This window comes from Anoplophora glabripennis, unplaced genomic scaffold, assembly GCF_000390285.2.
Source record: "Anoplophora glabripennis isolate ALB-LARVAE unplaced genomic scaffold, Agla_2.0 scaffold760, whole genome shotgun sequence".
Lineage (NCBI taxonomy): Eukaryota > Metazoa > Arthropoda > Insecta > Coleoptera > Cerambycidae > Anoplophora > Anoplophora glabripennis.
The window spans coordinates 93,738-106,472 of record NW_019417081.1 but is presented as its reverse complement, the minus strand read 5'-3'; the positions used below and the strand labels follow the sequence as shown (position 1 = coordinate 106,472).

The 12,735-nt window shown below is 30.1% G+C and overlaps 1 protein-coding gene across 1 annotated transcript in view; it reads left to right on the top strand.

Moving 5' to 3' along the window:
• LOC108912882 (ATP-binding cassette sub-family G member 1) overlaps positions 1-12,735 on the top strand; it is a 92,992-nt gene that overhangs the window by 73,533 nt on the left and 6,724 nt on the right. The window contains exons 5-7 of the mRNA XM_018718298.2: positions 7,250-7,488; positions 9,958-10,208; positions 10,420-10,588. Coding sequence (XP_018573814.1) covers positions 7,250-7,488; positions 9,958-10,208; positions 10,420-10,588 — 659 coding nt within the window. The remainder of the gene's footprint in view (positions 1-7,249; positions 7,489-9,957; positions 10,209-10,419; positions 10,589-12,735) is intronic.

Genomic DNA, 12,735 nt, shown 5'->3' with positions numbered 1-12,735 from the left:
AAATTTTTTAAAGAGAAAATGCTGCTGCTGAAGTTGCTGAAAACTATTAGTTAAACCAAAATAAATAGTTTAATTATTGTTGTTTAATAAATTACTACCCTTCAAAAATGGGGAAGGCTCAAATTTATATTGTATTTAGCTTTTGCACAATGGAGTAATTAATTTCCTTCAACTGCAAAGAATTGAATGTTCTTCTCTTAAATAAACATTTTTTAAAATTTTTTTAGTATATGAATTAATTGAGTTAAATTAAAATTATTTGATTTTTTAACCTGTGTGACGTCATTAAATAGAAATAAGGACAAACACTGTTACTAAAAAGAACGGTGAAGTGGTTAGTGGTTTCTGCAGCGATTTTTTAGGTAGATTCTATAAATCCAATCAATGTAATGAAAGAAAATTTTAATTGGGGTTATTTGTCACAAAATAGGGATATTTCGTTTACAAAACATACATTTTATGCCCGGTACTTTGAGTCTCGATTAAGGCTTGATTCAGGCGATTAGACTGTGATTATACTTAAAATAAAATAAATTGCGATATGTACAGTCTAATCGCCTGATTAGCTATCAAGCCTTAATCGAGACTCACAAGGAGAAGGTAAGGTAGTCGGATTTTTGTAATTTTTGATATTTTTGGTACGTGTAGTTTGGTCCTTGAATAAGAATTTTCCGAAGTAGTTCGACGCAACGTTAATAAATTACCGAGATAATCGATTTTGAAGTTTTACCTGACCGTTAAATCCACTAGATGTGACACGTTTTTCAACTGAAAGCGTAGCTTAATTGGTAGCGTTCGGGACTGACAGTCACGAGATCGCTGGTTCGAGGCCGTCGCGTGACATTTCTTTTTTTTTCCAAAACGCACCATATGTTTTTTTATTATTTTTTTCATCTCGAAAATTATGAACAAACGAAATATTATAATAAATACTTATGTATATGTAGGAATATTCTTCAAATATTTCATTAAAATGCATAATTGGTTGATAAACAATATTTATATGAATTAACAAGATTTCATTAAAAAAAAAACAAACGAGGTCAGGTAGGATGTTCTTTTATTTTATATTTATGTTAGTATTTGACATTTTACGCAGTGTGGCACGAGCCAGAATGGTAGCTATCATAAAAAAATGGGAAGCAGACATTTTTTATGCATCTAGCTTCCTTTCTTTTTTCTTTTTCTGATCTCGAAAATTATGAACAAACGAAATATTATGAGAACTGTATGTAGGAATATTCTTCAAGTGTTTAATTAACATTTTGCGCTAGGTTATGTGGGTCGTCCACCGTGTTTAAAAAAAAAACACATACAGAACACACCTGCTCGGGTATAAAAAATTTCGGTAAATTCCACAAAGGGTAGAGAAGCATCGAAACTGTGTGATGAAAGAACAATCTTTCAAAATGTTAACGAAATTTGCTTCGACGTCGATATTTTGAAAACAAAATGCGCCTGTAAAAACATGACATTTACACGACATGCTAGATGCTTAAAAAATTTCTGCTTCCCATGTTTCTATGATAACTATCATTATGGCTTATGCCACACTGCGTAAAATGTCAAATACTAAAAATAAAATAAAAAACCTACCTGACCTCGTTTGTTTTTTTTTAAAGAAACTTTATTGTTAATTCATAATAAATATTATTCATCAACCAATTGTGCATTTTAATGAAATATTTGAAGGATATTCCTACATATAGGTACATAAGTATTTATTATAATATTTCGTTTGTTCATAATTTTCGAGATGAAAAAAATAATAAAAAATCATATGGTGCGTTTTGAAAAAAAAAAAGAAATGTCACGCGACGGACTCGAACCAGCGATTTCGTGACTGTCAGTCCCGAACGCTACCAATTAGATCACGCTTCTACTTGAAAAACGTGTCACTTCTAGTGGATTTAGCGGTCAGGTAAAACTTCAAAATCGATTATATCGGTAATTTATGAACGTTGCGTCGAACTACTTCGGAAAATTCTTATTCAAGGACCAAACTACACGTACCATAAATATCAAAAATTACAAAAATCCGACTACCTTACCTTCTCTTTTTCAAAGTCCCGGGCATTAGAATAATTTATACAAAAATATGAATTAAAACAATATTATTGGAAGAATTACAATAATTAGATACAGGATTAACATTTTATGAATTTGATTACATTTTCCAATATAATTTTTTTGGATTTATAAAACAGTTTTAGATTGATAACCAAATTTCTAATTTTATTTCGCAAAAGCATATCATTTTTTTTATAATATATTCTAGCTATAATTCTCGTTTTTGTTTGTCAGTACAGTGGATGAATCTGGCAACATTGAAATAATTGCTTATAAAAATGTGAAGGCAATGATGCTGATGCACGCATATTGCCAGTGTCATACTAACATTTGTAAAAATTACTACATTTGGCGCTAGATTTGAAATTTTTGGTTAGTAACTTCACAACGCATGTCTTAATTTTTTTAGGGCTAAGTTCTCACCATATTCACTATGTTTTGTAATACATTGTGAGAAAATACTTAAAAGAAGAAAAAACTGAACAACAAGAGTTAATGCAATAATCAAATTATACTAGTAATGCTATGGATTTGATTTTTTTTGGAGAACACATTCATAAAATTTACAATCATACTTGATCCACGTATTGTTTGTCTGTCTAAAAAAATTACAGGCGTTGAATCCAAATTGTTTGTTACATAAGCAAGTTTAATTGTGGATATCGAACCTGTCTTGTAATAATGATCTACATCAAAAAAGCATTATGCCTCATTTCGACGCGGTTGATTAATATTGCATGACATACACTATACATATATTCATGCAGTGAAATTAAATCAAATCTGCGAGTCTGCAGAATTATTCAGCAAATGTTTACAATTGACAATGCCACTTTAATGGGCCGTTGGCCATTACGGACAAGTTTAGTTAACATTATGTTTGCTGTAATGTGAACTTATGAAATCTGAGCTTTCGTTAGTTTTGATTAACTTTTACAGATAATATTCAGATACATATTAACTGAACATTTTGTCATTATTTTAAAAACTCTATTTTAGGAATTTAATGTTTAATTTTAAGTTTAAGTGATGTATTTATTCATTATTCACTAGGCACTCATAATAATCATACACTTCCAAATGATTTCCTGTTTGTTTCATTTGTGTGTAGAAAGAACAATTACAAGCACTGTTGAAATGACTTCATTAAAGTCATTTCATAACTAATTTCTATATTTTTTTGTGAAGGGTACCTATCTATTAAGTAGTTTAAATTCATATTTTTCATATACAGGGTGTATCTTAAGTGATGACTTTAATTTCAAGGTGTTATTTCTTGTCATATTTTAAGCAAAAAAGTGCATATGAACATCGGTCCGCAAGTGCTTCGTTACCGAGATACAGGGTGTCAAAGTTGGGAAAATAAATCGCATTTTCTTAAATATCTTTCGACTGATTCGAAATAATTTAATGAAATTTCATACACGGGGGTTTTTTGGAATGACAAATTCAAAGCTGTTGTCAATTTAGGTGTATTTTTTTGAGGGCGCCAATAATGAAGTAGCTAGGAGCAACCGTTTCCATGAAAAACGCATTTAAACTTACTTGAGCTGGAAATATCATAAAAATTGAATTAAATCAAATGCTCAAAATGAGAACCGCCACTGTCAATACAAGCATGTAATCTTCTGCTCATCGACNTATTCATTTTTTTTAAAGGGCATAAGTCCCTGGTGAGGACTATATGCTAAAAATTTTTTGAAAAGTTGTAGGAAAATTCATGAAAATTTTTACGTCTTTCTCGCTTATGCCATTTTGCATGCATGTAGGAAACTACATTATAAAGTCATATAAATGTAGGCATAAGTCCACATTGGACCTTCACGAAGGTGTCCCGCAGCCCATCTTTTAAATTTTGTTTATTGTACTTGTCTCTCGGTTACCTTTCAGTACTCTCAGAGGCATAAACGAGAAAGACGTCGTCGAACTTCAGTCTAATATCTCCCGGTCTATTATTAAAGGGCTGTCCAATTCGCGCAATTTTGATGTAATATCTCATTTATCACTATAAATAGCTAACTAAAAGTTTCTAATAAAGTTCTTATTTTTAAAAAGGGTGGTAAAATTTTGTTGAAAACTATTGTTTGGTTTGATATCAATAATAACTAATTTTGCTAAATTATTTCAATAGACATTTTGAATCAAAGACCTCAGAATGACTAGACAAGTAATTCCCTATGCATTGCAAAGGAATTGTTTTGATTTTCCACAACTTGAGACATCCTGCTATTAAACAAGGATGAAGATAGTTCTTTGTTTACTAGGGAACTCTTAACCAGTGGCGTGTGTGTTAAAAAGGGTGATACATTTTAATATTTGTCTAATTTATATATACTTACCGATTTCACACCTAATTTGATTTTAAAATAATATTAATGACTTCCTTTTTAAATGAATAGAACCATGTTCGTTTTACTCCATAACGGCACTTACTGCCGAAAAAAAAGTAATACTAGTTACAACAATCTTTATTTTCTCAGTAACAATATACATCAATATGTTAAATAATACTAATTAATAAAAGTTTTTACCAGTTCAAATAGGAATCACAAAGTTACAGTTACATATAGTATGGTAGCTATACTATACTTGTATACAATAATATGCATATCAAGTAGGACAATTAAGTGATAAATGAAAGAGAAATAGTAAATGGGGTTATTACACATATTTTTAAGTTCTTTAATTTCTTAAAACAGATTTATTGGATCTAATTTGTTATGGTGGCAATTGATACAAAGTGATCCCGAATTATGTGCAAAAAATTGTTTATACAATTTTAATAGGGGTCCTGTATTTTGACTAAACGAACTTGGGAACTCAGGAACTGCTGTGTCCTTAAGATAAACTCGGCCACCAGGTCTTATTAAGAAATCACTTGATGTGAAGTGATCTGAACATACAACACTATCTTTAGGACTATTTTCCTTTCCTATACAGCTCAAAATGCGAGAGAGCCAAACGTCTCGGCGTTCAACATTCGAAGGAATCCTAAAATCAAATTACCTAGGTATATTTCCTTTTAAATAATGTTGCCTTTGCAATTCATGTTACTTTTTATTTAACCGTAACACACAATTCACGTTTTAAAAAAATATTTTATATTTTCAATATTATTGCACTGAAAATTTTCTATTTCAAATTTTGTTTTAAACTACCGTCTGTTATCTGTTACGCCCATGGTAAATCTACCTACCTGTGAAAAGAGCGATTGCCTCCACTTTTAAAGCGAAATCTACATATAACACAATATTTTCCCATTGTCTATTCACAAAAACAATAAATTCTGCCAAAGAAACTAATAATCCACGGTAAACACAACGTTAAACTCAGTAAGCACGCAAAGAATTAATGGCGGCCGACAGTCGTAAACAATAATAAACATCTAGCATAGAGCAGGTACTGCGCGCGCACCTTATCACATGTCTTTAGGCAATAGGAGGCTGAGTTCTCAAAATATTTACAGTAGAACAAAACAAACCAAGACAATGCACTGTCTATCCTTTCTGAGGTCGTTGTTTTGAATAATCATGTAAAACTTTCTTTGTCAACGATTAGCGTGGATCTATTTCAGAAATGTCTACTACAAGTAACTTAGTATGCATCACACAATATATTAGTGAATCAGGCAGGTCAGGTCATGTCATCTATATCGATTTTTCAAATTTTCAAAAGCGTTTGGCAGACTCTCTTATAGCTGTTTTACATTGACAATTTATTGATGAATAAATTGACGAAGTTCTTCATGAATTAATTCACGAATTTATTGGTAAACAGTGTGGTTTTACACTGCTACAGACTTTGTCAAGTTTTTTGATGAATGAATCAGTTCTACCAACGAATCAAAGAAGCAAATATATTTCAAAAATGTCACCTTTCCACTCATAATTGTAGTGATACAACANTTGCGGACCGATGTTCATATGCACTTTTTTGCTTAAAATATGACAAGGAATCACCCCTTGAAATTAAAGTCATCACTTAAGATACACCCTGTATAACGAATTTCAATGTAGATAATAACATAGTTAAGTAAAAAACATAGTGCTAATTTTTATTACATTTGACTTACTTCCTCTTTAGCAGGAAATAATTGCACATTAATATAAAAATGTATAGTCGAAATATCAATTAAAAAATACCGTAAATTCTTCGAAGAAACTTCCGGTCTATCCGAAAATAAGTACTATCTCAATTATTTTTTGTATTTTTAGTTAATCTTTTTATATATTTCTGCCACACTGAGAAGAAAAAAAATTAAATAATTAACCCCAATGAAGGGGTTGATTTTGTAAACTTAGTTTTCCTTAGAATCATCTACTATGTCAGTGTGATAATATATATTAAATCTATACAAACCTGTTTTATATATACCATTTTTTTTAAATAAAAGTAATAAATTATTCCAAAAATTTTTCAAACAAATTCACAATTTTGTTTGTAAAAGATTTTATCAAATGAAGTCGAATAATGTTCTTCGATATCAGATATATCAGTGGGGTTAGATTTTTTTGCATACCTAAATTTCTGGTGTCGAAGGACTTTGTTTGCTTTGATAGAGAAAAATGTCCGATTTTTTTTAATTAGCTTAATACCTTAAAAATAAAGTAAAAATACAACAGCTAATAACAGAATATGTATAAAACCATAATAAACTTATAATAACCAGATTTACACAACTGCGATTGCAATAACAAACAAAATAAGAATGTCAAAATTGCAGAATGTAAGGAAAATTGACTATTAGAACCACTTCTATTGTCTCCAATTTTTTGGTCAATTTATTGAAGCTATTACATGTACCAGTATAACTTACATTAGACAATTTATTGTCCACTTATTGCATAACAAATTGATAAATGTAAAAGTTTAAGCTTGAGTGTAAGATGACTTAAATATTTGTTGTTTTTAACCAATACTTTATACTTATTATTGTCCAGGAACATATCTTGCTGTTATCTTTGTAGATACATTTATCTTTTCCATTCATTATTACATTTTACTGACACGGGTTTAGGTCTAGAATGGGATAACAAATAAAATTATACTTTGCTTATTATATTAAAAAGTAATAATCAATTTAAAACAATTTGAAATTTATTATAACGTAGTATTAAAATTTAATATACGGGTACATTGAGTTTTTAAACTATTATTTAAAGTTATATTTTTCTTTTAGTGGCTTGGATGACTTGTCTTGTTCACAGTGCATATCCTTGTTGAAACAGATTGCCGATGGAGGAAGGACTGTTATATGTTCCATACACACGCCCAGCGCTAAGTTATTTTCCGTGTTTGATAATGTTTACATTATTGCAGCCGGGCAATGTGTGTATCAAGGTTATGGTCCAGAAGTAGTACCATTCTTGTCTAATTTGGGAGTGGAATGTCCTAAACATTACAATCCTGCAGACTTTAGTAAGTATATCAGAATTGATAACTGTTGTCATTATTAAATCATTCAAGATATAGAGTAAGTCCGGAGGTGATGTCATAGATTTGTCAGATGCTCATAGTCATAACTGAACATCTTTATGATTGAAACTACAAAAATTAAATTCTAATAACATACACATAGTGTAAACAGTCATATATTTTTTTAAATATTTGATTGTCAGTCTCACCTTGAATGCCCAGGAATTTGACCAGAAGGAATATTAAAATGGTTCTTCTCTTATTCTTTAATCTTTTTAATTTTTTCTCAGGAGTAATACATCTTGTAGAATACTGTATAGTTTTCATGCATACCTATAAACATATTTTTAAGTAAAATATATTTTGTAATATTATAATATTTATAGCAGTTATTCATGTTGTCTTACAATTAGTGTCATCTATATTCTATATGTGTCTCACTAATAAACTATACAGATATCGTTATTCTCTCTTTTCTATATAAACATCAGATATCTTGTTTGCCTTTGACTACGTAGCTAGACGACTTTAATGTATTTGTTATAATGTACCTTAATTTACTGCACGTTTTCAAATGCTTGTTTATTCAGTATTACTGTGGTCTTCATAGTGCTCTTACTATCGTGGTTTATTGTTTATATCAGTCTTACAACTATTCAAAATGATCTATGTGTATAGCGATGCAGCATATGCAGGATATTGTTTTAATTGACGGCGAAACAAAACAAAATCTATTCACAGCTTCTCGCTTGTATGCAAAACGTTTTCCTAGTTGACATATGCTTAATTCTATTTGAAACCTTTACCGCGGTAGTTCAATGAGCGAGTGAAAGGGGGAATTAGGGACCGAATAGTGGAAGAGATGGAGGTGGCAGGCAATATTTAGGAAGAAGATCTCCGTGTAAGTGCAACAAGGAAAATCGAAAATGTGATGGGGTAAATAATGTTCACAACATACATATGAAACTTGAAAATTTGCTTTGAATATTTGGGCAGGAATTTTCGACAATTGCTTAATTGGACCCTTCTTATTGCCAAGTCTAATTGATGGGTTTCTATGTCTCAAATTTCTTCGAAGTGATGCCTGGATTAGTTGGAAGTTGTTAGCCTAGTTGTTCGATAACGATTGTGTGGAGTTCAAAAAGTACGGTGGATTAGAAGGAAGATTTTTCTCGGCTTGTCAAAACTGGATCAGAGTGCCCAAATGTGTTTAGGGTCGGTGTACAAAATTATGAACAATTGTTGTAAATACTAAAGTTTCTTGACCAAAATACTAAGCGACATTCACTGATATCATCTAATAAGATAGGAATTAATGACAATAATGAAAGCAATAATTGAATTTGCTAAAATAACTGTGATAAAACATTTATTATTCCGTTAAATTCTTCACTTTTTGCATATGCTGATTGACATTGCATTAAGTCGGATATTACAGTCGACCAAGTTCGAGTGGTGTTTAGATAAATATTTTTATTATTTTCGAAGTGTCCTGACTGATATCTTTCTACATTGTAGTATTTTGTATAGATCCAATGTACAGTCTGTATAAAGTTTGAATTAGGAAAGCTCTAAGCAATTGTCAGTACGAACACAGAAACTTAATCAATAAAGATTGAACGAATATTCTTGAAACTTCTACTTCTTTTTTCTTCATGATTTGATTATATATAATTTCTTGGCTATTGGAGTAGTATGAATGAGTTACTGCGCCATTTTTAACATACATATTTTCACTGACTGTTTCTCTCGCATAACCATCACCCCCGGATTTATGAGATTCACCCCGAATGAAATGTTTGACTATATTTTAAAGGAGGTTTCTACTTCATTCTATATTCTCCATTAAAAAGAATTTGAAATGTAGTTATACTGATCACTTTATTAACTGTTTTTTTGCTACACTATATTTGTTAACTTTTTTTTTTTTGTTTTGTTTACACTATGTTCACAATTGTATTAGTGGATGCAGTTTTGGGCAGCAAGCCTGTTTGCATTCCAAATGTGATAAATAAATAAATAAAACTTATTTTTGGTGAGACCTCTTGAACTAAGAAACCAGACAAATTTATTCAATTGCGCAAAAAACACATCGCTAGTTTATGTTTAAAAAAGTATGTAATCTTTGATATCAATATTCAAAGTAAGTGACGAAAATTAATGCGACTTTCAAAAAGCCAATTGCATAAAAAACTGTTGCATAATGCTGTAAATAAATAATTATTCATAACACCTTCTTTTTGTAAATTCTGACTATGAAACTAATGGTTATAGTTTTGTTTGTGTCACGATTCGACGTTGTAGGTCATATAGATGTTAAATTTACTTTCGAGACGTTGTCTGAATGTTTGATTAATTATTTTTTTCAGCATTGGTAACTAACGTAAAGAAGTTTAAAAGCATTAAATATGTGAACTTTTCGTAATTAATATAATTATTATTATTATATAATAATAAAAATCCTATTCGTAGTTATAGAAGTCTGTTGCATGGAGTATGGAGACTACCACGACCGCATGGTTGCTGCTGTAGACAACGGCCGTATTAACTGTAATAATTTATGTAGACTAGCTAGTATGGAAGAAGTTTCCTTGGATAATAGCATATCGTCAATTAAAGAGGACCCGCTCTTGTCCGAACAAAATTTTAACCACGAATCTGGGTGGTTAAGGCAATTTTACATTTTAATTATGAGGATGTGGTTACAGATGTGGAGAGATAAGGTAATTTTAACAACATTATTGTGTGCTGTTTCACTATAAACTTTATTCCAATTTTTTACCTTACTTTCAATTAATAATTTTCAAATAGAATTAAAAATTATGTTGAACTCAATTAAGTAGTTAGGTTATCATTACGAAAATGCAACATCTGTAGCATTTTCAAAATCATCTGCACTTTTGCATTGCTTAACATTTGTTTCTGTTGTTTCAGTGTTATTTACTTCTCAGGGTAATTCTGTACATAGCGATAGGAATTCTTATAGGTAACTTGTACATAGGAATGGGTCAGGATGGTTCTAAAACAATATTCAATTTCGGATTTTATTTCACCTGCCTTATCTTCTTCATGTATATTCCAATGATGCCAATTTTATCACAATGTAAGTAATCTCAATAAGACTTAAATTTGAGTTTATGTAGTGCCTTTATTTTAATGGTATTGAACCAGTTCAAATTAATTCCATTTTTTTTAATAAATTTCTATCAAATGAAGTCATATATGTTGTTGGATACCAATATCTAGGTTTGCAATAGGAATAATAAAGTTAGTAGTAATTAATAATTAAATTAAATAATAATACTATAACTTTGTGTAATACTTATAGAAGCCTGTCGATCTATTGATACTTTACTGCATTTGTACAGGGTTAGTCATTATAATCTGACAAATTATTGTGAGTTTAATATTGAAATTACACAAAAGTTTTTAATACAAAAGTTTTAGCTTTTTCCAAAATCAAAAAATTCAGCGATTACTGTAGAGAAATGCTGCACTTGAAAAATGGCGACTTAAATTATTTTGAAAAGATTTAATGGACTGATGAGGCGACTTTTACAACACCTGGCATTTATAAAAATACTAATACCTGGGCAAATGAAAATCCACACTGTAATAGGGAAATTCCAAGTCAAGGACACACATCGTTTAATGTTTGGTGCATTATTTTGAGAAATAAAATAATTAGCCTACTATTTTATGAAGGTGCTTTGACTGGCAAAAGATACCTGCATTTTCTTGAAAATCAAATAGAAAACAAATTGGAAGAACCAGAGCAGTACGAAATTATTTAAATAATAGGTTTGATTTGTGCATTGGTAATGGAATGGCCTTCAACTAGCCCAGACCTTACACCCTTGCACAGTTTTCTGTGGGGTTACTTAAAAAACGAAGTTTATAAGGAAGCTAGTGTAAACTTAAATGAGACATAAAGTTGATCAATGTATACAAAATTTAAGTGAATTTAATTCCCATTTCATACTAAATGCAGTTCTAAAAATTAATGAGGTTTATACGAAGTGCATCAATAATAATGACGGCCACATTGAGCATCTGTGACTATTTGTGTTCTAGTTGGTTTTTATTAATTAGGTATTAAAATTCTGTTAAAGTTAAGAATAATTTTTATTATTATCATAAAATAAACGGATATACTTCAAATTTTTCATTCTCACTAAACATTATTTCTTTAAAATAGTTTGTTATAGTTTTTTTCAAAAATAGTTTTAATCTGAAATATGTCGAGAAGTCCTGAATCAAATAGTAACATATTATATATTTTTGAAAATAGAAAAACTCAACCAAGCGAAATATGCACTTATATGTATATAGGGTGTTCCATTTAAAAGAAATTTTTTTCTTTAATTTACTAATTTCCATTATTCAATTGTTTTTTCTAATACTGTATTATAAAAATTCATAAAAAGTTCAAACTTTGTATAAAATTTTTTTTGTAATTTCAATAGTAAATTCATAAGTTGTCAGATTATAGTGACTAACCTGTACATGCATCACTTTGTTTCCAATTTATGATAAACTCCTGTAGTGATATGAATTTTCCTGCAGCGATGTAAATTTTATTTAATTCTGAACTCCTTGTTTGAGAAAAGTCTTCCAAGAATGCCTTTATGAGTTCTTTGTCAAATTAACTTAAACCCAATTCTGAGAATTTCGAATAAAAATAAAGAAACTACTTGTATTTCCAATATATTTTCAAATGGCATTCAATGATTCGCTAGAGTTACGGTTAATATTAATGTTGTCTCTTTTACAATTCAGATTTTGAAAAACCTAAAGAAATTTACCTAAGTAGTACTACTGGTCCCGCTGGAGTTTCAGTTATAGACCGGGAGATATTAGACTGAAGTTCGACGACGTCTTTCTCGTTTATGCCTCTGAGAGTACCGACAAGTAACCGAGAGATAAGTACAATAAACTAAATTTAAAAGATGGACTGCGGGACACCTTTGTGAAAATTCAATTTTCCTTTTCAAAAAAATAGTGTGTACAGCGACGTATTTCTCACTTATGCCATGTTCGTAAGTTGAAGAGAAGTATCGATTTTATCACAAAATTTTTTTGGCATAAGTGTCGTAAGAGACCTAAAAATGGAAAACTTTGTAAGAAAATGTGGAAAAACATCTTTATTTGTCTACCAATTTCTCATTAATGCCAATTAGAAATATGACATTATTATATTCGAAAAGCTCATATTCTCATAAGTCCTACTAAGGACTAAAGAAAATAGGG